Source organism: Elgaria multicarinata, chromosome 2, assembly GCF_023053635.1.
Source record: "Elgaria multicarinata webbii isolate HBS135686 ecotype San Diego chromosome 2, rElgMul1.1.pri, whole genome shotgun sequence".
NCBI lineage: Eukaryota > Metazoa > Chordata > Lepidosauria > Squamata > Anguidae > Elgaria > Elgaria multicarinata.
In genome coordinates this window covers 87,312,750-87,339,084 of record NC_086172.1, presented here as the reverse complement: position 1 = coordinate 87,339,084, position 26,335 = coordinate 87,312,750, and the positions used below count along the sequence as shown (strand labels likewise).

The following is a 26,335-nucleotide window of genomic DNA, read 5'->3' as shown; positions in this document are numbered from 1 at the left end:
AGTGAAAGGAAGCCAGATTCCAGCTGGACATCAGGAAAAACGTCCTGACTGTTAGAGCAGTACGACAATGGAATCAGTGACCTAGGAAGGTTGTGGGCTCTCCCACACTAGAGGCCTTCAAGAGGCAGCTGGACAACCATCTGTCAGGGATGCTTTAGGGTGGATTCCTACATTGAGCACGGGGGTTGGACTCGATGGCCTTGTAGGCCCCTTCCAACTCTGCTATTCTATGATTCTATGATACACACACACACACACACACACGTCACTGAGGCAGAGTACAACAATTCAAACAAAACAATAATACATAAAACAATAAAACCATATTTACACAGCATTGAAGCATTTATACCATGGCAGATCAAGAGGTGGCTAATTCTGGGGGGATTTGAGCATCTGCTGGATTTTGTAACCCCTAACCAGTGGAGGATATAGGCAAAAAGTTGAATACTATGTCTGCCTGCCCGGCTTCTGCTAGAATATGCAACCAGGCATAATTAAATGCAAATTGGGTCTCATTCCAAGCATGAAAAGTTTTTCTTACAAGCAGATGAATCCCCTTCACAAAGTACCAGAGATTAGTGACTAGCTCACTGAAATTAGTCATTAGTCTTTTTTATGTTCTGTCCTCCTCTCTGAGGTAACAAAGAGTTGGTCCTCAAACTAAATACACATTGCACAAGATGCTAACTACTGACTTGCTTTGTCTTGTTAGAAGAACCAACATGGAGGACAATGAGAACTGCTCTTCAAATCCAAACTTAAAGGTCTGAGGTAGGGATGATGAATCTGTCAAGTTTAATTTTGCTCAATTTCTCATTTTTCAAACATTAAATTCGTTCCATCTTATTTCCACATCAACTTGCAGATTATTTCGTTAAAAAACAAATGAAAATTCATTCATATTTCTCTGCACATTTCTTCTAATGCATGTACACATTTCCTAATTACACATTTTTGGGCAAATGATTTTCCCCTAATATAATGGCTTTTGAGGGCATTTTCACCTATCCATATGTACTCTTTGATTAGCAAACTGCATCATGAATTTTTGGGAAAGTGCAAATACCACTGCATAACTGTATTTGGGTTCATGTGTAGGTCTGGGAAGAGCAAATTTGGTGAACAAATTTCCCACTTATCCCTAGTCTGAGGTCCCCTTATATTATTCAGTTCAGAGAGAACAGGTTGAGGGAAGTTGAAAAGGAAAAACAACAATTGTGAAGTCTTGGGTTTTATCTTAATTTACATCTCCTTGTCTGAGCCTTCACAATAACTCTGTTTACTAATTAAAACAAATGAGAGCATAGAGCAAAAAAAGGCCTTTTGCTTTATCTAGGCTCTGAAAAATGAACATCAAATAATGGCAAATAGAGAGAGAAGAGGAGGAGGATTGGATGGAGCCCAAATGGTGAGATGGGCTGTTTCAATAAACAGGGAAAGAAGAGGTCCATTTAATTGGTCTGCTGTTTGAAGAGATCCATCTAGTTGGTCTACTGTTTATCTATTCTGACCTTCACCCCATATGCTCTACTTACAGGAAAAGAGCTACAGTCAACAGAAGAGCACAGACTGTGCATGCAAAAGATCCCAGATTTAACCCCTGATATCTCCAAGCAGGGCTGGGAACAGGGAGGTAGCTCAGTCACAGAACACATGTTTTGCATGCAGAACATCCTAGGTTTGATTCCCAGCATCTCTATATGGGCCAGGAAAAACTCCTGCCTGAAACCCTGGAGAGCTGCTGTTGGTCAGTGTTGACAATACTGGGCTAGATGGACCAATGGTCTGACTCAATGTAATGCAGCTTCCTCTGTTCCTATGTACAGACCCTCCCTCTCTGTCATCCAGCATCTACTTTTATTAAATGCCTTCCAACAGGGGGTTTGCATTCTTCAGCACTGAAGATTCTTGACCAACCCCATTACAATATCCATATAGTTGGGTTTCTGGAATCTGTTTAAGAGTTTCCTGGGAATTTCCTGGAATTGTTTTTGCTGCGTAAAAAAGCACAGACTCTACACAAGAAAATGGCACACAGTCCAATGTAATGCACACCATACTAGGCACAGGAAAACAAGATGACAGCTTTCCTCTTAGACATGGCAAGGTTCAATTTAAGGTGCACTATACTTCAAGAAAATCAAGAAACAATGGGAACAGAATAGCCTCTAAGCTAACTTTCTTCTGCCTCTCATCTTTAGCTTTCACCCTGCTCTAAATTGTGCTGACTGGAATGATTTAATGTGAATGACTGCTCTGGAATGGAAAGTAGCATTCAGTTCTGGTCCTTTCTCTACCTCTTAAAGAGAGGCAAAGATTGTTAAGGAGCTATTTCAAACACGTAAAACGTCAGGGTCACCCAGATCACAAACGATGCAATTCAACTCACTTGCAATATACCGGTATTGGCTCCAAATCAGGTAAGTTTTTATTTATTGTATATTACTGGTAAAACAGTTGTCCCTGACTTCAGGTGCTTTTCCAATGAATTATGAACACAATATCATAATCATATAAATGACACAAGAGAAAATAGAAGAGTGGCCCCTAGAAAAAGCCTGTCTCATTTTTTCCATTTCCCAGGAGATTCTTATATCCTTTAAATCCACTATGGTGAAATAGCTCGAGCAATGTTTTATATTCTATTGAAATTGAATGTCCTTCCCTCCATTTCTATTGAGATGCACCATTTCATTATTATTTTTGAAGGGCGGGGAGTCATTAAATGTGGGCTAGTGAGACAGCGCTTTATGTGACCTAACCCCCCCCCCCCCAAATCCATTGGGCTGTATCTAGACTATGCTAGACAAGCTCTAGTCCAATTCAAATCAATGGGACAAGCTAGTCATGGGTAACATAAGCTTCAATAGGACTAAAGTGTGACAAATATAATGTGCTTCCAACCCATTCATCTCATATTTTGGCTTTCTCACAGTGCATAATACAGGAGTAGGCAAATATTGGGGTTCATGAGCATATTTTACATTTTGAAAAAATGTCCTGGGTTTCACTATGCTGTGGGAAGGTGGCATGGTCAATCACAAAATGTAGGGAGGCACCCCCTTTTGTGTGTGTAGGTGTGCATGTACAAGCGAGCTTTGTGTGTGAGAGAGTGATTTCTCTGTCTGTGGCCCCCTTCAGAAGACACCTTATACCATGGCTTGAACCATGGTGGTTAAGCCAGAAAGCCGGGCTGTGTTCAGAAGACACCTTAAACCACAGCTTTAACCATGGTGAATAAAACAAAAAGCCTTATTCACCATGGTTAAAGCCATGGTTTAAGGTGTCTTCTGAACATGGCCTGACTTTCTGGCTTAACCACCACGGTTCAAGCCATGGTATATGGTGTCTTCTGTATGGGCCCGGTGTTTGTATGAGCCTGTTCAGACAATACGCTAAGCCACAGTTAGTCCGTTTAACTTTTTTTGCAGCAAATGGGGAGCATGTTTAAATCATGGTTATGTAGCCACCATGGCTAGGAATGGTTCACATGACACACTGTGTCATGGTTCAGATGACATGCTGAACCATAATATTTAGCTCAAATGCTTAACCACCATGGCTTAGCATGTTGTCTGAACAGGGTCTTTGTCTGGCTGCTTTCTCTGGATTCCGTCTCTCTCTCTAACTCTCACTCGCTGCTTCCCCTTTCCTCTGGCTCTCTCTGGCTGCTTTTTTGTCTGTCTGCTTCTGGCTTCTAGCTTTTCTTCTTTGCCCTCTGCGAATTCTGGATTTTGGCTTTTCCCTTCCCAGACTTTTGGCAGTTCTCCCCTTATCTCCCTTTCCCTCATGCTTTCCCCCCTCACATTTCTCTCTCTCCCTTCCCCTGGCTTCTCCCTCAGTGTACAACATCCCCCTCTATGACTATGCATTGCAGAAGAAGATCAGTAATGGCGGTGAAGCAATCTTTCAGGGAAGCTTGTCTGCCATTACTGATCTTCCCACTGAGGAACTCTGATAAGTTTCCAAGGAACCCTGGGGCTCCTTGGAGCATATTTGAAAAACACTATAATGGAGTGTCTGTACTGATTCCCAGCAGTTTGCTGTTCAGGAAAGGTGTGCATATAAAATATATTCAAATATTCATTGAAGTGCAGGAAGCTGACAGATCAGTCAAAGCCGTGGCATTCTCAGCTCTAATTCCCAGATTTCTATAAACCCAGAAGCCCTGTCCACATATTAATTGCATTGAGTGTGGCTGTTTGCAGGAGAAAACCCTGTGCACATATGAATAGGGCTCCAGCTCACATGGATGCCTAGCCTTGCTACCTTTTTAATTGCTGTTAATGAAAGAAATGGGTAGAATATATTCACAAATCACTTTTCACTTTGGCTGACCTCTGAAAGAGATGCTGAATGACAAACAAGGGCTTGGAAATTGTCTTCCAGCTTTAAAAAACACCATTGTTGCTTTTAAAATTTTTGTACTGCTGCTGCCCACCCTTGGTAGGTTTTCCTTGGTTTTATTCTATGGCTATTTTAATGTCTTTTAGATTTTCCATTGTTGCATTAGGTCTATTATGTATTTTATTATTTTAAACTTTGTTTTGTGAACTGCCAGAGAACTTCAGTGGTATCAAAACACAGTAAGTAAGTAAGAAAGAAAATAGTAGAGTTTAAAATACACCTTAAAAATTATCAATCCCAATTGTAGGAGAAAACTCGTCCATGGAATTCTAAGCTATCTTTTTTAAAAACCAAACATCATCAAGAAGGGTTAATAAAACTAGGGGCAATTTTTGGGGAGAAATGAAACAATGGGCTGTCAGTTATACTGAATAGTAAGCACAGATTAATTTAACAGTCTGAGCTGTAGCCTTATGAACATTTTTGCAGACTTAATTTTTTTCTGCAACAGTATAACAATTCATTATGCCCCGTAAATTAATCCCAGTGGTAAAATAATCTACATAATTCTAGAGAGGTCTCTATGGATCTCAGGCTATGCTCAATGCCAATAGTAGATTTTCTTCAAAAATATTGGATACTACCACATCCAGTCTAATACCTAATTACTGCAGAAGAAAAAGAAACCAATTTTCACTTGCTATGGGATTCCCAACAGTCAACCAGCTGTGGAATGCAGTAGAAATAGAAAGAATACAGTTTCATTAAAAGAAATAAGACTAGGTGGTTCAAGCAGGCAAGCCACACATGATAGGGTAAAATGCTCACTAGCATGCTCACTTGCCATCCAAGGGCTCAAGAAATATGGCAATCAGTCAGACCCCAAGAAAAATCCCCCCAAAAAGGTGCCATTCCCAATAAACATCAACCTTGGGAGCAGAACTGAAAATGTTTGCATTCTCTTCCCCTCCTTGTTGTTTTATTATGATTTTATTAGTATGTAAGCCTATGCGGCAGAGTCTTGCTATTTACTGTTTTACTCTGTACAGCACCATGTACATTGATGGTGCTATATAAATAATAATAATAATAATAATAATAATAATAATAATAAAGATTTCCTTCATAGATTTTATCTGTTTCTGTCTTGAACATGCATTCAACCTGTGCATTGTTTTCTCCCACAACTGTTCCAGAGAGTTTATTAAACTATTTTACAGATGTGTTAGTTAAAAGAAAATAATAGAGAATAGTTAAAAACTAGGTGAACCAAATTTTGCATGATTTCCATTTTTATATTTGTGTTGATCATGGGTTAGGATTTATCTATGAAATAACCAAATACGAATATATTGCTATATGTGTTCCCACTTGTATCTTCAAAGGCATGAAATCTGCAAGTTTTAAATTATCTAGCTCAAAGTATAGTATCCTTGGTTTAAATTGCAGCTTTGATGGGTAATTTTTGTCAGTTTGGTGGATAACCTAGATGCATATTACCCTGTTTTGTTAATAGATATCTTTAATATTCTACATAACTACTGCATACTAGATATGGATGCGTTATCCCAGAAGAAAACAGCTAGCCATTTTCAGTATATGGCAGCACGGCGATTGCTTGTGCTGGACTTTGGTATGCACAGTACTTCATTTCAAGAACATGCTGGACACTAATATATGCGCAAGATGGGATATATAATATATAGGACAGAGGCCACAAGATAGGATGCAGGTAGACAACAGAGACACCCACTGTTTTATACTCACACTAAGCAGGAGGCACTTGTTTTCTTTGATGGCTCCTATGCACCCCACAAAGCCAATGATCATTACAAAAGTCCCCGTGATGATCAGCAGGTTGGCAGCTGACAGGGAAGGGAAGGAAGAAGAGAGGGTAGCGAAGTTTCCTTGGGTAACAGCTAGCCATATGCCAACTCCAAGAATTCCACAGCCTCCCAGCTAGAAAACACAAAAGAGAAACAAGATAACTTAGTCAAACTGCTAACAAAGCTATCATTATCATCATCATCATCATCATCATCTTCATCACCACTATCTTTCATTATCATCATTAGCAGAAGCAGCAATATCCAGGAAGTTCACAATAAAGCTGTGGTTATTCTCACAATTATGCATGGTTCTGTTCACTGAAATCTCACAGTGATGTAACCAGGACTGATGCACAGTTGTGCTGGGTGCGTTTAACATGAACACAGTTAAGCGAGTGTCTGTGATCCCTTAAGCTTTCCTATGAAAGAGACAAGGCCGGGGGGGGGGGGGGGAGAGAGAAAGAGAAGGAGGCATGGAAGTGTTGTGATCTCCATTCTACAGGCAAGCAATTGAAGTGATTTGGACCAGCCTCACAAAGAGAGCCAACCACACATCAGGGATTGGAAATTAAGCCCATGGATTTCAGCAGAGTGCCTTTGCTCGAATTGACATTTTTTGCGGAAAGGATATGCACACACTGAGAGAAGCTAATGAAGTCTCTGTAAAGCTGGAGACTAAGAAAAGATCCACAGAAAAATGTAGGCAGTTCAGATATTGGAAACGTGGGGTCCAGTTTATTGCTATCGGCAAAGCTGTAGTCCAGTTTATTGCAATTGGCAAAGAAAAGCCAGAGGCTGTGTCAACCGTTTCACTTCCAGATAGCCAACTATTCAAAACAGCTCAGGGATTGCTATGGGAAGTGTGTCTACAAAGGAGCCTGGCAAGTTGGGAATATAGCTCTGCTGGGCTAAACAAAGCAGTGTGTGGAGAGGATGAAACTGACAAAGATACATACAAGGGGGAAATATGGTTCTGCAGGGCTACATACAGGACAAGCAAACTCTTTCAGAAGATCGCCAATAAGAAAATATATTTTTTTAAAATAAATTAGGCCACCCTTTGCACAAATTCAAGATCCTCCCACTTGCACAAATTAAAATGTAATTTGGAATTCATAAACTCTGCGGAATTTGTATACTCTGTGGAATCACTTTGGGCTTAAATAGAATGGAGTTCCCAGGGTCACACATCTCTACTTGAAACTTGGCATGCACACTAAGGATATATACCCTGGGGTTATTTGGTTTCTATGTGTCCTTGTGTTTGAAGTCTGCAGTACCATCTTCAGTTACTAGGTGACAGACTTCCCTACCCAGCACATAGCATTGCAGTCAATATAGTTTGAAGCCAGGGAGATGTAGTCCAAAGGGCAGAGTTAATACAGTTGCTACCACCACCCCATGCTGTAGGACATCTCCTCTTCAGGAAAATGGAATGGGCAGACCACTCCCTCAGAGGCCTTTAGGGGTACACCATGGCAGGGAACACGGCCACAGTGCTAGTAGCTTTGGGCTGGGCATAATGTGTTCAATCCTAACACCTGCATAAGTTTCCTTGCAAGCTTCACTATATCAAATTAAATGCTATTCCAACCCACTTGAAGCCAAGTCCTTTTGCTAGTCAATAATAATAATAATAATAATGGGTATGTGTCTGATGTCAGCGCCAAGACCATGAAACTTAGACACTTGAAACTTGACATTCATACTAAGTGGACCCTTCAGGTTTTCCTATCAAGGTTATTTGGTTGTTAAAATGCATTAATTAATTGTAACTATTATAAGTATGTATCTGTGTTTGAAGCCTGCGGTACAGCTATGTAACTGTGCTTAAAAAGCTATCTTGCATCAAACTCAAGGCTATTCCAACCCATGCAAAGCCAGATACATCAGCTAAAGAGAAATTGAACACCAGGGATCTTGGAGGAGCCACTGACAAGCACGGGAAAAGTTTTGTTTTCGCTGTTTGACTGCTGCTTGCCTGTTTTGATATTTTCCTCTTGACCGCTAAGGATCTGCGATTTATGGATAATTGTACTGGGTTATTAATGTGCCGCTCCCTCCCCCACAGTGCCACAGTTCCCCACCATTCCTTGTTTGCAATGCCAAACAATTCACGGAAGAGTGATGAGAGATGATGATGCCTGACAGTTTTCAGAGCTTGCTGCTGTGTGAAATAAAACAAAAACAAAACTACTAACAGGGCTGGTTTTGATAGCTTTACTGTCTTCTGGAAGCCCCCTAAATTGTCACAGTGAAAGGAGACACTAATCACTGAAACAAAAGACTGACAGGTGGGGTGGGGAAGGAAGACTGCAGAGATAGCATGATATATATTAGCAAATAAGTACCAAGCCTGTATTGATTTCGTAGGAACTGTGTGAAGCAGGTCCTGTTGATCAAAGATGACACCTTTGGCTAGCTTCCTGATGACGGTAGCATTTATCCCCCCTTGAATTAAAATGCAGCTGGTTCTGGATGTTGGTACTGAGTAATAGTTTTTGACAGCTCCTCTATCCCACCCAATTACAACAGATACACTGCTATTGCCACCTCTTTTCTTTATCTTTATTCTCTGGCCAGCTCATAGGGGGATATTTATGTGAACAAGGCAATTCTTATTAACTGTGAGCCAATTGGGGGTGGGGGTTCAAGGGATGAAGAAAGGCCATCATTTGGACAGGGTGATTTGTTTTCTTCAAAGTATATCTACAAGCATCACGGGACGCCCTACCATTGGGCAAAGTGAGTCAGCCGCCCCAGCAGCTGCAAGGTGATGGAGGAGAGAGCTGTGGGCCACACAATCTGCCTTGTGACCCCTAATCTACCCTGCTACCTTCAGGTGGGGTGGAGGACGGTGCCCCATTGGCAATGTCTAAGAAAGATTCAACTACCAGTCCAGGGAGCACCATCATGTGTTTTGCCTCAGTCAAAATGCCTTGGGCCGGGCCTGACAGGAGTGCAGAGCGGCAATTTCTTTGTGCATTTTCAAATGTGAAATGGCCTGCCCTCACACCTCTTTACCTGGTGACTGCTCTCTTTCCTTCCCCCCTCCTTGTCTGTGGGTGGTTGTCATGGCCAGAAAGGAGGTTGGAGACAGCCCCTCTTCTCTCCTCCACCTAGAATGCTGGGAAATCCATTTTTCTCAGCTATGTCTATCAATGTTAGATGTCCCCGGGAGAGCTAAATTCCCCAGAATTCAAGGTGCCAGGGCAGGACAGAGGGAGAAAAAGTGATAGGGGAGGAGGGAATGGAGAAACCAGCCCTACCCTTCTGCTGCCATCACTGCTGCTGCTGGAACATCCACCAGCAGCAGCAAGGCCTGGTGCATATGTGAAATTAGAATTAAAGTCAGGGAAGACCTTGAGGATCATAATGCTCACTCCATTCCTAAAACAAGAATTACAAGTAGCCAAGGTTTTATTCTGAGCCAAGGAATTACAAAACGTATCTACATCTCTAGAAATAGACTTGTTTAACCTAAAGATTAACCAAACCATGAATTCACTGCTTTACACACACCCTTCGTTCTGGCTGGGTTCAGACAATCAGCAGGGGAAACACCATAGCATCAGTTCTTTCCCCTGCCCTTGCATGTGCCTGTCATGTGACCAGGATTACTCTAGTTACCTGCACTGTGTTGTCCAAATTTACTACAAGCCATGGGCTACATGGTGGGTGAAAAGTCAGTACGCCCATGCTGGATTTGGACAACATGGCAAACTGGGATGTGGTGCAGATAGTTAGGGTAATCCCGGAAATGTGACCAACACAAACACGGTTGGGGGAAACAAGTGACTGTGTTGTTTTCCTCATTCATCATCCGAACTCATCTGCCCCCACTCCTCTCTCTCACACACAGACACATTCGGACAGTGGGGAAGGAAAGAGGGCTATAGGATTAGAGCTTCTTGATTATGTGAACAGGTTAGAAAACAGATTATTCAGATTTAGAATGCATATACTTCTATTGATCTTGCGCCATTATAAACAAAGGAATCTCAAATAGCTTTAATATAAGCATATAACTGGAGGCTTTAGTTCTGCTCACGTTTTACAATATGATGGCAGAAATGGCCTCATTGTTCATCTTGGTGCCCCTGAGTGATTTTTATTGTTTCTACTGTCTAGAAAAATGCATCTAATCAAAAGCTTAGGGGTTCATTACCAGATTAGGATCCATATACACAGCAGTGCTGACTCATTTAACTATAAGTAAATCCACTTGTAACAGAAGAAAAGAAAGCCTAGTTAATACTGGCCATGCATAATACATAGGATGTTGTGGAGAAATATCTGTTTTTCTATTAAGTTGTATTTTACATCTACTTATAGGCCGTAGTTGGAGAATACTAAGGTTTCAGAATAATTTAAGTCAGTTTTCTGTGAGCATATTCTACTATGATGTTTAACTACCAAGTAAAATCAAGTATTTTTTAAACACTCCAGCGGCATTTGTAAGATATGTAACAGCAGTAGCTGGGCCCCATTCTGTTCCCGGAGTTCCTCAAGTTCACCACATGCGCTGACCACTTTAAAAAGAAATGAGAGCTGATCATTTCAAGGCATTGTCCTGCTAAGAAACCAAAAATCTCCTTTGAAAATACTGAGAGAATTATTTCATCCAGAAATAATTATTTCATCCAGCATGGGAAGCTCCACCCCTATGAAGTGAGCATGGTACTGGTACCAATCACACATTCCTGGGCTCAGCATATGTTCCTTAATCCACCTGCCTGAGCCACCATTTTGCACCTGGCTTCAGTTGGTGGATTTCAGGATTTGAGTAAAACACAAAGTCGACCCAACAAGCTTGAAATCTGCCCATCCCTTCTGTACTCCAAAGAACTGGTGGCAGTATGAGCAGAAGCACCTGTCACGACTCTGAGGCTTGCACTGGGAGTCTGAGTCCTAAATTAGTAGGGGCAACGGTGGACTCTGTGAACCCTTCAGGCTTTAGGGCCTGTTTCTTCATGCTCTGCCTATGAGCTGTCCTGGCTATTGTAATGGGCTGCTGAGATGGACTGGACTGGACTGGACGGGGCCCTTGGTCTGAGGTAACACAGCTCACCCCTGACATTTCTACTACAAATGTTAGAACCAATCTGGCTCTAAATAATTGCCAGAATGAGAGAGCAGGCTTCCTCAAACATCCAGATGTTTTAGACTACAGACCCCAACATTCCTGGCCCTTGGCCATGCTGCCTGGGACTGATGGGAGTTGTAGACAAAAACATCTGGAGGGCAACAAATTGGTATGAAGCAATATATCCAACTCAATATTCAAAATGCAAAGGAATCTCATGAAGGCAAATCTAGCAGTCCAGGAACACCAGATAACCAGTCATCTATTCACTGAATCTGGACAGAATCTATCTATCAGGCAGAGGCTTAAACATCATATATGCTGGGTAAGGTTTACTATCAAAGCTCAACTGAGCCTATTATAGAAGTAGTCTATGATCTTACATTACTTTACACTGACCTGGTTTGCATGTAATGGCAAGCCACCGTGAGTGAATTTGCCCATGAGGGTGTGCCCCAGCTTGTCATTATATGCGTACACAGAGAAAGTGGGTTGTTGGGGTGGTTTACAAGCCACTCAGAACCCATGGCCTGTTTTATGGCTTGATAATCACCCCCCCCCCCCACACACACACAGCTGAAATGTTCAAAGTGGCGACTGGCATCGTGATGAGAAGCCCCACGGGGAAATTCACTCATGATTGCTTCTTGTTACATGCAAAATTGCTCGCTCGCTCACACATACAATTTCCTATCAAAGATCACCTTAAGAAACTCCACATTTTGGAAACTACACAATATTCATCATTGGGAATATGGGAACACAGGAAGGTTTCAGGAATGATGCTTCCTCAGCTCTACCTGGAGATGGGAGGCATTGAATCTGGGCCTTTTGCATGAAAAGCATGTACAAGAAAAAGATCTTCGCAAAGCCATATATAGGCAGACAGTGATGCTAGGAAAAAGTAAATCCCCAAACAAAGCACCTCTTATGGTAAAACACAGGCACACAACTTGGAAAGTACCACATTGATAAAAGTGCTGTTTCCAGTGTGAAGTGGGACTATTCAGACAGGCAAGACAGAGCTATGCAGATCAAATGCAAAGTGCCACATCATCTTGCTTGAGAAATGACCTACACACCTCCTACCATATAAGCTGCTGCATCACAGTGATAGCAGTAGTTGCCTGGATGAAGACCTACAGAGTGGAAAAACGAGGAGAGTGCTTTGTCTGCACCTGTTCATCCCACAGCCCTTTGTCCACAGAGCTAATGTCCTCACTGTGGTGGAAGTGAAGTGCAGGGCACCAGCAGAACCACCTCTGTTCTTGCTTACAGTGCAGAAATGGCAGCAGTGAAAGTGGTTGGGATGCAGGAGAAGGAAGCATGAAGATGATGAACGTAGGACTACCTCTCCACTTCCCTTCTTCATCCCCGTTTCTTGAACTAATCCCATGGGCTGCTTTGGCTCGTACATACATGTGGACACACATAGCACTGGACCCTTAATTCTCAAACTCTCCCATCATTCTTGTTGGACATACGTGCCCCCAAAAGATAAATAATGAATACACAGAAGAAGGTTTTTCCAAAGAGGTATAAAAATCTTTGGATTTGAAGAATGGATATAGAATGGCCAAGCATTATGAGTGTTAGACCATGATCTTAAGTAAGTCCCACTGAATTCAATGGAGTTTGCTCCCAGGTAACAGTATAGGACTGCAGCCTTAGGTCTGCTGCCTTGTGATGTTATATTTCAGGAACAGGCATAGTTTCCCAGATCATTGGGGGAGGGGGGAAAGAGGGATAAAATGCATACTGAATACTGATAAAATACCTACTGAAGATCTGTGATGAATACTTCCATCCCTTTTACATTTAAGAGAGGACTCACTATGGGAGATTTTACAAATTAATTTTAAATACACTATTTTTCTTTTTCTTTTTGGAAGATTTGTTTAACGCTAGCCTGTTCTCTGAGGAAGGAGAATGCAGAGCTTTCCTATTCGTCTCACCCAGCTGAAATCCAGTTCTTACTACTGTACATGTGAGAGAACAAATCCCCTTAAGTGACAACAGTTAAATCCTCCCTGTCATTAGCTAAGATGAAAAGGTTTTTGTGCACTGCTCACTCAGATGCATGAGATATTAAAAGCAGATTGTTTTTTAAATGGCCATAAGGATCTTATTCAAGCTTGTCTGATTTTATAGCCATCAAGGACAAGTGGCTCTTTTGACAGACCTTGTGTGTTAACATTGAAGTTTGACAGTAGAAATGGACACAAAGCTAAATGTTATTATGCAATGTGCTCCATATCCTTGACTCTTGAGATTCACTCAAAACTAGCAGGAACTGAAGCCCATTGAATTAATGCATGCTGAAGAATACATTATACCAGACAAAGGGATAGACAGAGAAATCAGTGAGTGCAATCTTTTTTGGCAAGTGTTCCACAAGTCAAGTACAAAGTATAAGAGTGTCACTTTGGTGCAGTCTAGAGAAAATATGCAGTACCTTAGTAAATTTGCCCTCTAGCATACTGAGTAATGGAGCAGCAGCCAGAAGTGTAGATCTGACTCCATGCCAATGCTCAGTTTAAATGGACCAGCATGCAAGGACTGATGACACTCCTAAATAGCAGCATGAGGGTCTACAGGCCCAACTATGTACATGTCAATGGCAAACTGGGACACAGAGCTAAGCTACATCAGAAGGGAAGCTAAGGGCCAATAAACAGAAACAAGTAAACAGATCAGGCAGGGTTTAGGAGAGACACTCAAATGATGTCAAGAAAACTTCCATTTCAAAGCAAGGAGGGGACTAAATACAAGGCATATATTATTTCCTTCTACCCCCAGTTGTTGTTTGCTGTCTTCCTTCTTCCCCAGTTGTTTACAGCAAGTTTTGGCCTTCCAGATGTTTTGGCCTAGAACTCATCAGCCTAATAATAATAAAAATAATAATAATAACAACAACAATTTATTTATTACCCGCCTCTCCCTCTGGATCGAGGCGGGGAACAACACTAAATAAAATATAATACATAAAATTAGTTAAAAGAGCATATAAAACCAATACAATATTAAAATAACAATCACAGCATCTTAAAATTCTTAGGTTTAAAATTCAAAACCAATATCCACCTAAGGATCTGGACTTCTTCTGAACCCAAACTGAACAAAAGGTCTGATGCGTTCTGGCTCTTTTATCATCCTTTTTGGATGTGAGTAAAGCCTTGGTTTTATCTCAAGTTTCTACCAACACTTTGTCCAGAGATGCAACTAGCATAATTAAACAGTCTGGCCTGGGGACAAGGGTCTAACCTCCGACCTTTCTCCAAACCACAAAGTTGGCTGCCACATTTCTGCATTCTAACTGAATAGTATCTAGAGAGGAGTCCTAGTAAGGCTGCAGCTGGGGAAAATTTTTTGAGCCTATCGTTGATAGACTTAGATGCTCCTTCCATTTCAGCTAGGTCCTCTGTCCAAAGGTAGAGTTAATGACTGAGCCTCTAACAGCTGCAACTGAGGCCTCAAATCCCCTTCACAACACAGTTTCCACCTGGTTGTGATAGGGGTCTTTGTGACCACCCTCACCCTCCATGAAAATGATGGCAGAAGAGGCCAGAGCATCCATCATAGGCTCTTTAACAGAATCCATAACCTCTTCAGGCAGTGAATAATGTTTGCTTGGCACTTGAAGGGAAACTTTGCCTTTAGCCCGATTGGTCTATTCAGCTTTCCGAACCTTATCTGTGAACTCTGGAAAGTGGAGAGAGAGAGGCTTGGGAGGCCCCTGGGGGATGTCCCAGGGCCCTCCCAAGCCTGGCTCTCTCCTAGAACCTGGCTCTTGTAGCTAGGAAGAGCAGGGCTGCATGCACCAGGCCTACCAGTTCTGATTTAGAGTGGTGGAAAGAACAGACAGCCCAGCCTCCTCTTGAGTAGAGAGAGCTTGGGGCCCAGCCAGCACTTTTAAGTGCTCCCACTTCTACTAAAAGGTTCCGGTTGCCTGGCTGGGATGGGGCAGCCTGCAAGGCCTCTGCTAAGATAAACCGCTGGTGTGGGTGACCCTCCCTCACAGAGCAAAAATGCAGCTGCTTCTAGAGACCACCTGATCTCTTCCCTGGCTGTTAAGTTGGAAAGGGGGGAGGGAAGGAAGGACAATGAGAGGAAAATCTTATAAAATGAAACAAACAAACAAACCCTGAGACAATTATACTTGTGAACTCCTGGACCTCAGTAAGGACCTTGTTCAGCCATTGCTAGGCAGAGCCAATGTGGGGATAGCTCCTCCCCTCAGAGAGGATCATTTTGACTGGACCCTGCCTGTCATCCAGTTGGAGGGGCTTTGAATGCCCTCCAGGAGATACAAGAGAAGGGCCTTCTCTTCAGTTCTTCCAGTGTTATGGAACAACCTCTCCCAAGAGGTGCTTTTACATTCCTCTCTCCTAGGTTTTAGTCAGATCCACCTGCTTGTGAATGCCTTTGGTCAGAGGGATTCTGGGACTTCTACAAGCTTTCTTAAGGGGGATTTTAAAAATCTCAGGCTCCTCTAATTTTTTTGGTTGTAAACTGTATTGTGTGCATGTAGTTTGCTGTAAATTGCCTTGAATAGTAGAAAAGGTATATCATAAATATTTTAATTAATTAAACCAGTAAATAAATAGCAGGAAATGTTACCCACACTATGCAGAAGTCACTTGCAAGCTGCCATGATTTGTAGTGCCAAAGTAAAAAAAAGAAAGAAAGATAATCCGTCCCCCCACCAACTGTGCTTGTCCTCCTGCTTGCTTGGCTTCTAAGCCACATTGAACCTCCTTTCCAAACTCATGGCAAGTTTTCCTGGCATGTCAGCTGCACCATTGTAAGTAATAACACAGCACACAACAGCTGCTTCTCCATGACGGGTCTCATGGTGTTAGTTTAAAACAAAATCTATTGCTTGCTGTATTTTCCTTTTAACACTCCTTCATTTTGTCCTGGTGTCATTTATTTCTCCTTTGTCCCACTACATCGAGACTTGTTACAACCCTGAGGAATAGAATGAGTTTCAGATGTATGGGATTGAGTAAATCACAGAGAATTACAGCTGCCACTCGTTGCAGCTCTGAAGATGATAAACAGTGTGTGGTGATTAAAAATTAAAAGCTCTCTGAAACTAATTGTTTAGCCTGCCATCCCACATCCTTGTTATCTGCTTGAGAAATTAGTTTGAAACAAAAAGCTACAATCTGCAGCGCTTTTGCAAACCCTTAGCATGAAAATCAGCACATGTTGGAACTGTGCATTAGGATAAGCCAACCCCTTAAAAATACCAACAATTTTACTTATGCTTGTTTACATCACTGAAAAATTGCTACAATACTTCATTCGCATCTGGTGTGCTCCCTTCCTTCCATGTGGATTCCCAATGTGGAAAGGGAAGTTGCAATACACACTTACCTGTGGCACCGAAAGACATTATTTGCATCCTAGGATGACGCCCATTTTTCAAATTATAAGCTGAGACCAAGCAGCAGATCACAAGGCCGCAAGCCCTGGCAATGGGGGAGTTGAACCTCTTCCCTGAATTTTCCTGGCCTGTTTGTTTTAATGCCTTACTCCCATGTGCTGCTTGTTAACGAGTTTTAGCCTGTTTGGGTGCTGGCACTATTTAGCAACCCTTCTGGGAAATTTCAACAAGCTTGCTATTGTGTCTCCATTGCTTGTTCACCTGTCTTTCCTTCCCAACTTGTTACTTGGACACCTTTCCTATCTGCCTGACCTGCTACCCTGTTTGGTGATCCATCTCAGAAAACTAGAACCGTATTAATCAGACTGCTGCCTGGAGTTCCCAGAATATTATGCTGCAAAGAGTGTTGGTTCTGTTTGGGAACACCAGTAAATGTAAACTTGCCTTGAGCTTTGTTCCTGGGATGAGCTTTGGCTCACAACTCTGGGAACTGAGTCTTGCCAACTTGAGACAGCGTGGCACAATGGACCTGTCTCAAAACCATTGCCTTGCCCCCATTTTACAGATGTCAGTGTATTACTCAGCAGAACCATCTGCATTAATTTTTATTCTGAACTTTACTCTATTTACCAATGCAAACAATGTTTTTGACTTCCATACATATTCAAAAGATATGTTCCAAGGCAACTTTATCAGTATCCTTTAAAAATAATTTGGAATTTTACAAGTTGTCATGTGTCTTAACCAGACAGCCTCAAATCCACTCACTCGCCTGCCACAGGTAAGTGCCCCTAGTAGTCTGGAGAGAAAGACAACTAGCAATACACATACCCTCCTCTGAGTTTTCTCTTGCTGTGACATTTGGAGAAGATAAAAACAGCACATGCCAAAGAATACAGAGCTGGGGAGGAGAGGGGTTAATAGCAAGCACAAATAGAGACAAGCTAATATTTGTGGACCCTTGGTCTTGATTCCTGGTGGCCCTGTCCTGTAGGCAGAGGTACAGTTCATAATGTTAAAGACAATTTTGCTACACAAATGAAAGATGATTCATATATCGCAATTGGTTCCTTATTTGAGTATTTACAGTGCACACAAGTGATCTATTTGTGGAGGCTGGCGAAACACTGAAGAAGAGAACTCATGATGTCTCATGCAGCACGTAACTGAAACCCTTGGGAGCCACTAACAGTCAACAATGGGCAGGATAGACCAATGGTCCAACTCCATATTCAGCACATCTGTTCATAATGAATTTTAATTAGTGATATCTGTCATCAACTTAAATGAGTCCTGCTCCTTATACAAAAATCATATAATCAAATGTAGTTTTTAAATAAGAAAGGTAATAGTGGGAAGATAGTGATCAGAGTTAATTTTATAGTAGGGAATGAGTTACAAACCACAGAACACAACAGAGTGTCTTATAGAACCTTAAGAATTAACAGATTTATTGGAGCATAAACACTGGTGGATTAGATGCCATTTCATGTCAGATGTTCCAAGCCACAAAACCTATACCACAATAAGGGTGTAATCCTATACTTGTTTAGATATAAAAAAGGCCCACAACTCCCAGCATTCCTCAACCAGCAGTGCTTTCTGTCTAAACACGCACAGAATTGCACCCTAAATCTGTTAATATTTAAGTTCCTCAAAACTCTGTTGTTTTTGCTGCAAGAAACTAACTTAGTTATCCCTCTGGAACTGATGGTTAAAATAGCATTTAAACTTGCATATTTCCAAACTTTTAATTAAAGTGAAGTGGTGACTTTAAGTAGAGTGTTAGATAATTTTCAACAGAAAATGTACAGTGAATTCATATCCAAGAGAAAAAGAGAGAGGAATATAAAGTGAGGATGGAAATCTGCATCTGCTTCAGGTTCCAGTTTTAAACCATGCCAAATTGAAAATGTTAAAACTCAGTCATCTACTCCTCAAATGTCATTTCCAAAATGCAGCTGGGATGGACCATAATTAAATCAATATGATCAAGGGGGAAAGTTGGGTTTATGAGCTCTGAAATCAAGCTGATCTGTGGAAAATAGCCATCAGAAATGGCAGGTTGTCATCAGAACTCCTATTCTTTATATCAAAGGAACAAATAGCAGAAAGCAAACTAAGGATGCTAACCACCTTAGTTTAAAATAGGGATAGCCGACTTGCAATCCATTGGGCAAATCTATTAGACAACTTTAGTTTAAAACAGGGATGGCTAACATGCAGTCCTACTGGGCGAATTTGGCCCTTAAAGTAATTTTATATGGCCTCTGGTGACCCTATCGAAGTATGGTAAAATTCATTTCATTCATTTCCACCATTTCAATCATAAGAAAACAAAACAGTCTTTACTAGTTGTAAGATACAGAGACAACTGTGAAGCTCTTAACTGCTAGGTGGGACCAAATTTATTATGGAGCCTGATTCCTTGTGTAGCAAAATGCACTTTTGGCCCCAGATGAATAAAGTGTCCCAAGAAAATAGACATTGGTCAAATCCCTGATTTAAAGAATGTATAAAACTATGGTTTACAATAAGGAATGGGTTTTAACTAATGAAATTATTAGTGACTGAAGTGATAAAAACTCTCCAAACACAGAATGATTTGATGTTTCCTATGGAAGTTCTGATAGAACAAGGAAATATTTGTCTAGCATATAAATCAGCCTGTTTATCTGTTTATAAAATCTGATAATGTGTGCATCATAGAATAGCCTGACAGTAGAGATAACGCTTTTAAAATGCTGGAATAAATTCTTACATAAAAGGAAAAAAAACTGCCATTGTGAAACATACAAACAGCAAAATCATCAGGAAGAAAAGCCCTTAGCACTATATGACCTTGGATAATTCATTTCGTCAGCTTGAGTTGACTTTTAAGGACAGTGCGAGTACCCAAGGATCTCTGGCAGTATAATAATGAGGGACATATAAATAGCTTTTTTAAATATATATATATATATATATATATATATATATATATATATATACATCCCCAAATATAAGCCACAAACATCTGAATGAAAGACTTGCTTGCAACGCAGGAATCTGTGCTGCTGTCCTTGGTGCTGAAATATAGAGTTTGACAGAAGATGTATTGCTGCCCCCCGTTTTGGCTTTAATAGCTTGCAGATGAGTTTCAAGAGCAACTTTTCTTCTCTATCAGGCTGGTTCATATTTTTAGCTTAATTTATGCTGCTTGAACATCTTAAGGTTAAAAGAAAGTTAAAGAATCCACTGTCTTTGCAATGGGTTTCAAGGAGTGGCACGATATTTTCTGACTCACTAAACTACAATGAAGTTTAGTAGCTGGTCCAACAGCATTATAAGCTAGAACATCCACTGTGGAGATTCCAGGGCAGTGAAAGTCCAGATACCTTTACAGCACTATAAAATGTAGAAGGAACCACAGTCTAGGAAGAGGCATCAGTGCTAGCATGTTTGGTTCACACTTTTTAGGCACACAAGTTATTGTTATTATTGGCATGGAACCTAACTTTTCATTCTGTGAATGGAAGAAGATTCCATTTACACAATACCTCCTTCTGTGAAAGCAATTCTCCTTCCTGGAATGGAAGCTCTTTTCATTAACTGAGCAAAAAGTTAGGATCCAAGCACAGAGTTATCAATGTACATGGTGAATTGAATCACAATTCCTCAGTTTCTGAATCTTAATTCTGTACTCATTACTTCTTAAGTTCCCTCATAGCAGTTAGCATGTACTCCTTAGTAATGTAGCTGTGGCAGAGTATGAGAAATGGATTCACCCTCCCCTGACTGACAGACAAGCTAACTCATAATCTTTAACACCATCCAGAAACATGCACACACAAAATTGTACACATGGGGGTAAACCAACTCATTGTCATAGGCACATTCACTACACCCCTTTGCAGAGCTGGCATAACATATAATCTTTTACGTGGTGCTATGAAAAAGTCCTTGAATGATATCTGATTTGTCTCTAAATGACATGGAAGGGTTTATCTAATAATTCACAAACTGAAGTCAAAGACTCATTCCAGCTCATATTGGATTTTGTGGCATACCACAAAATAACTCCACAGAAAACCAATCTGAAGCAAACAATACTGAGCTTCCCATTCTGACTCTGTCTTCTTACCTGCTTCTTTAGGAATAATACATCCTTTAAAGGGCTGAAACTCTTAGATGCATTGGAAAGAGAAAATGATTATCTAAGGGCATGCAACAAACTTTCCCCTCCACCTCCTCTCCCTCCCTCCCTCCCTCCCCCCACCTCTCTCTCTCCTGCCAACCACGGGAATGATTAGAATTCCTCGTGAAACCAAAGGATTACATTTTAACTAGCTTTTCAAGCATTAAATGTCATGCATTCCACTCCAAACACACAAGCATGTTTTCTTTATTATCCCAGAAACTTATGATGCTGAAATATGAAATGTTTATGCAGCCTGAAGCATGAATAATATTAATGATATCCATAAAATAAAGATGCTGATAGGAACCATTTTCTGCATCTCCCGTAACAAGTCACTGCAGGAGGACAAACATGCTGTTTATGGAGAAATAGCTTTTAAAAACATAGACTTCAAACAAAATGTAGCTTTCCCAGCTTGTGGCAGGAGGTGTCCCTGCAGCATGAAGCATTGATTGACTTGATCAATAGCAGTCTTATGAACAATAATCACACTGTAATGACAAGTAGTGACATTTTGCAAAGCAAAGACATCATCTGATCGCTTTGAAATTCACTAGAAAACAAGGAAAGGTTCAGAATCAATTTCAAGTTTCTTTTCAAGTTTCCAGGGACTGGGCAAAAGTGAAAATGGCAAATAATTCATTTGCATTATGTGATCAAATATCATTAATTATGTAGCCTTCTTATTTGTTACAATAACTCTGTCAGGTATGTTAGGTGGAGTGTTACATGCTCAAGGCTATCCAGTGAGCTTTACGGCTAAGCAGAGGATTTGAACCTTACCTGCAGTGGTTTAAATTCAACAGTCTGTTCACTACACTACATTGGCTGTCTTCAGATATAGAACACTGAAACACATTCGAGTTTGGGGGTAAACTCTTACTCTTCTTCCTCTGTTCTGAATAAGCTAGGAACACAGTAGCAGTATCACAGGACACTGAACAATGCTTCCTTTGTCTTTGTAAGTATTTGCCTCTTCATGAATCTACCTAGGATAGAAGAGCATTTTCTGGTGTGGAGGCATGTTCAACAGTGAAGTTCTCTCCACTCACCACTTCAGAGGCAGAGGACTAAAAGCTAAGCAAAACCCAAGGGATGCTATCCAACATCACACAAGTGGAACGCAAGTTCACACGATTATCATTCCCTTGCCCTCCTAACCCCTGCAGCTCCCTCTATCCACAAAAGGCCTCTTCAGAGGGTCAGGTGGGCCTACTGAATATTCTGGGAAGTGTCTTATGAAGCTGAAGGGTGTGATACATATCCTGGGGGCTTACAAAATCCTGAAGCGGGACCTGGTTTCCCCCCCAGTCAGCTAGTAAATCGTTTCTCTGGTTGCTTTATGTGTACTTCTGAGAGGAAACCTTAGCAAACTGCCCAGGGAGTGTATATACACAATGCTTTAATCCCCTTCTTGCATTGCCTGATGTACACACTGCTTATACAGACTGATAAAGGGGCCTGACTGACACTAAATTTATAGCTTTTTATTACTTTACCTCCTCATGTTATAAATTCATGGAGTAGTTGTATTTTATTGCAATTTTATGTTTGCCAATTTTATTTACATACTCTCCCTTGCTGTCTGAGGAGGGGGAAATGTGGAAGTAAAGCTGGATTTCTGCAGTTTTTCAATATTGCAGGGTGGTTCTCGTCTAAAACAAAGTGGCATTTCCCTGATGGAAAAAGCAAACTAGGAGAAATAAATATTATATAAACTTTTCATGGCTTCTTCAGAATTCTTTAATAAAGCACCATTAAATAAGTATGTCTTTATAAATTAAATAATCTCCTTTCCCAGTTTATAATGCCAAACAGCAGCTCTGGCCCTCCATATAAAAAACAACAACTATGTTTCATTGCGATTGTCTATAATAAAAGATCTTAACATAATTATAAATTATGAAGGCATATTATTTACACAGCTGTAGCAGTCCTGGAAATAAACCTGAAACCCCCAAAGTAGCAGTTCTTGGTTTTCAGAGAAACAAAGTCACAACTATAGATTGTACTAACCCTAAAGTGTTCAGTGCAGGAATTAACTATCCATGTAACAAGAATGTGAAAAACCTGGATGAGATAAAGCCCGGATCCATACATTCAAATTCCCCTACAAGAAGACATCATTGCCACAGCAAGGAAAGAAGGTATGAAGCAGGCACTCCACCCCATTGCACTTTAAAGATCTACTGACACCAAAGCCCTCTTCCTCACATGATCACTTTCTTCCAAAAAGGGAGTAGATGGCATGAGTGGCACATTCACACGATACAGTCTCTCTGCATGGAGCACCGAGTTCTTCGGTTACTTCCTCCATGCAAGTGGGGTGATGGGCAGGTCCTGCAGGGGAATGTACCAGGGGAAATAATCATTCCAATCACTATTTGCTGCCGCCACTAGTTGGGATGGGGCCCATCTCATTTTAATAGCTATCTGTGTGCGAGGAGAATAGGCCCAGGCAAGCTGTCCACCACCTCCATTACTAGCTTCCATCAATTTAAGTAAGTAAATAGTTAGTTAATCTAATGGAAAGTTTTGTTTCTTGGTGTGTCTGATGGTGGTGGTGGGGTGGGGGTTATATTTACCTTTGTCCATGTTTGTACGGTTGTTTTTATACTGTTTTTTATGTTTTTTTTAAAAAATTGTATACTTTTAATGTTTACTATTTTTAATTGTTGTAAACCGCCCAGAGAGCTTCAGATGTGGGGCGGTATATAAATGTAATAAAATAAATAAAATAAATAAATGGATAATGTGTGTGAGACAGGGTTTGCAAGGTGGTACATGACTAGAGAGCTAGAGAGCAAGGGGGAATATACAAAAGGACAGGAAAAGGGTAGAAAGCAACCAGGATTTTCACTCTCTTATTTACTCGCTTTCTATTTTTAATTAAGTATTAAGATCATGATGGTGCCTTTCTTTCTTTAAGCCATCTATGTTCATTACTTGGATTACCACCTCTTTGGAGACAGTGATAGGACATGTACCTTCCTTGTGAGACATGCTTGACTCTCTCTCATCCTTTTGACAGATGGCAATGATCAGTTTCTTCTGTCCCTTGATTTCTTTAACTAACATAGAGCACAATCCTATACAAGTGTCTGAGGCATGCTAGGAGTTGTAGGACTTTTTTCTGTCTCAACATGCATAGGATTGCATCTTAAAGGTTTATGAAACAAGGACAGAAATAGAATTGAGAGGTGGCCCTGGGTCAGTCCCCTGCCTTGGCATGGAAATCTCCAGGTTATGATTGGAATCACTTCATGTTTTCTGGAGACTCTGATGTGATGAAGAATCCATGCTATCCTTACCATGCCTGCAAGGCCTCTACCTTGCATTGGAGGCCTCTCAGCAGCTACCACTGCATGCCCACAGTTGACTGTGGAATCCATTCTGGATTGTTCACAGCTCAGAGAAGAATCCCTGTGTGAGCCTGCAGGACTCCATCTTTTATAATTAACATTAGTGCAAAGATGGGCTCAGTGAAGAGGTAAGCCAGGAATTCCCCTTAATTCAATGCCATGTACTCCCTGAGGCAACAGTTAAGTCTGTAATTTTGCCAAAAAGAAACTGCTTCTAATTAATGACCCCTTAAAAACCTAGTGCTCAATGCAAGTGAATGGCAAGTGCCTGGAGCAAGAGGATATTGGTGGAAAGCTCCATTCCTATCACATTAACTATTTAACAAGTGAAACACTGCAAAGGGGATAGAAAGCTGTTGCTGCTCTGACTTCTCTCTAATAGCTCACCTTCAGATGACTTGAAGAGTCCCCTGTGGAGCAACCATTTCAATACTTTGTCTAGGTCTACTAGGAAAAAATAATCTTTACATGACCCTGGGTAAAGGCTATATGACTGTTAGCAGACTTTGTGAACACAGATGAGGATAAAAGGGGGGAAATTGCTGGCACGGAAGCAGCAAGGGATAGCTCACGATGGTCTCTCCCCATGCAAATTACTCTGACCCACTTGCTCATATAAACCAATAAACCCAGCATTCCAGATGCTTGGTTTCACCTACAAACTTTCAAACATATGCAGGTGTTTCTTACACAACAAATATTGTATGGCTATATCTATTCTCCCAGCATAATATAACCTGTGTAAGCACTGTGGGTTGATTCTCAGGGCTTCACACAGAATTTGTGTTTGCCATGGTGACACCAGTGTTATACGCAACATGCATATGGGAGACGTGTGTCTCCAAATGTCCAGTGGACAGGATATATGCAAAGCAGCTGCAGCCAACAGCTGTTTGGAAAGGTAGATCCCATGTTCTCACTTTACATATGTACTGCTGAAAACATTGGTGTATTTATAGTAAGTCCAATTGCTGCCTAAAGTCTCCACTGGATGTAAAGAAGGTGCATGTGTATTTTGTTTAGTGATGGGTAGATATTGCCAGACTTGTTATTATTTTGAGCAAAAATCAGTTAGCAGCCCAGATGTCTGCTGGATGCTCAGAAATTAAACCAGCTTTTATCAAGTGATTGAAGGAGCCTAGAGGCCTCCTAGCACCCTTCCTGAATAGGGATAGGGGAGAAATTTGTTCAGTTGCCATTTTCATGTTAGTTTACCAAATTCTCTATACCTGAACTTATACACGAAGAAGAATGGAGTTTAAAACTGATATCTGCACTTTTCTGAAGTTTGTGATCAATGTTCACGTATTAAAATCTGCATTGACAATATGCATGTTGTATGTTCTAAAATGTGTATATGCCAGAGAAGTGTGCACAAGAATGTTTTATGTTTGCAACTTCACCTATTGGGCAGGATTAAAATGTAATAAATAAATAAATCTTGGTGCAGTAATTGTACCCCATCTTGAGTGATATATGGTGACAGAGTGATCTACTAGATCAGGTGTTGATAATGTAATATAAACTCTTTGCCAATCTTATTCAGTTTTACTAAGTAGTAAGTTTGAATGTATTCAACAGGTGTCCCTCCCACAAAAATGTGCACAGGACTGCAGAGTTAAAATGTGCATTTAGACATAAAACCTAGGTTGAATTGACCACTTACCATCTTAAAAAAAGAAAGAATGGTTGCAGAAAAATCATCCAGAACAGAGGCTACTTGTTTTGCACAGTAGAAGTAAGTGAATTTAAGCTTAAATGCAAAAATCCAAACTACTTAAAAGCAAAGTGAACAGGTGAACACAGGGCTTTGCTAGACCTGCCGGGATAAGCCGGCAGGGAGGCGGGGCGGCAGCATGCTGATGTTAGCGCGCACCGCCCGGGCTTCCAGACGCAGGACGCGCAGGGACGTCGGATCCCTGCAGTGTCCGCCATTTTTTTTTTAAGTTTAAAGGGGCCACATGCGGCCCGAAGACTGCGGAGAAGGTAAGGGGTTTTTTTAGTTAACCCCCCCCATCCACTCCTGTGTCGTCTCCCCTTCTCCCTGCATGAGTGTGTGTCTGTCCTGTGTCGTCTTCCCCTTCTCCCTACCAGGATCTCCCCCGGCCGATGGGCACAGCGCTCAGCGCTGTGGCC

General features: G+C 41.1%; 1 protein-coding gene across 1 annotated transcript in view; it reads right to left on the bottom strand.

Moving 5' to 3' along the window:
- TSPAN4 (tetraspanin 4) overlaps positions 1-26,335 on the bottom strand; it is a 232,412-nt gene that overhangs the window by 77,709 nt on the left and 128,368 nt on the right. Inside the window, exon 2 of the mRNA XM_063117103.1 lies at positions 6,118-6,309. Coding sequence (XP_062973173.1) covers positions 6,118-6,309 — 192 coding nt within the window. The remainder of the gene's footprint in view (positions 1-6,117; positions 6,310-26,335) is intronic.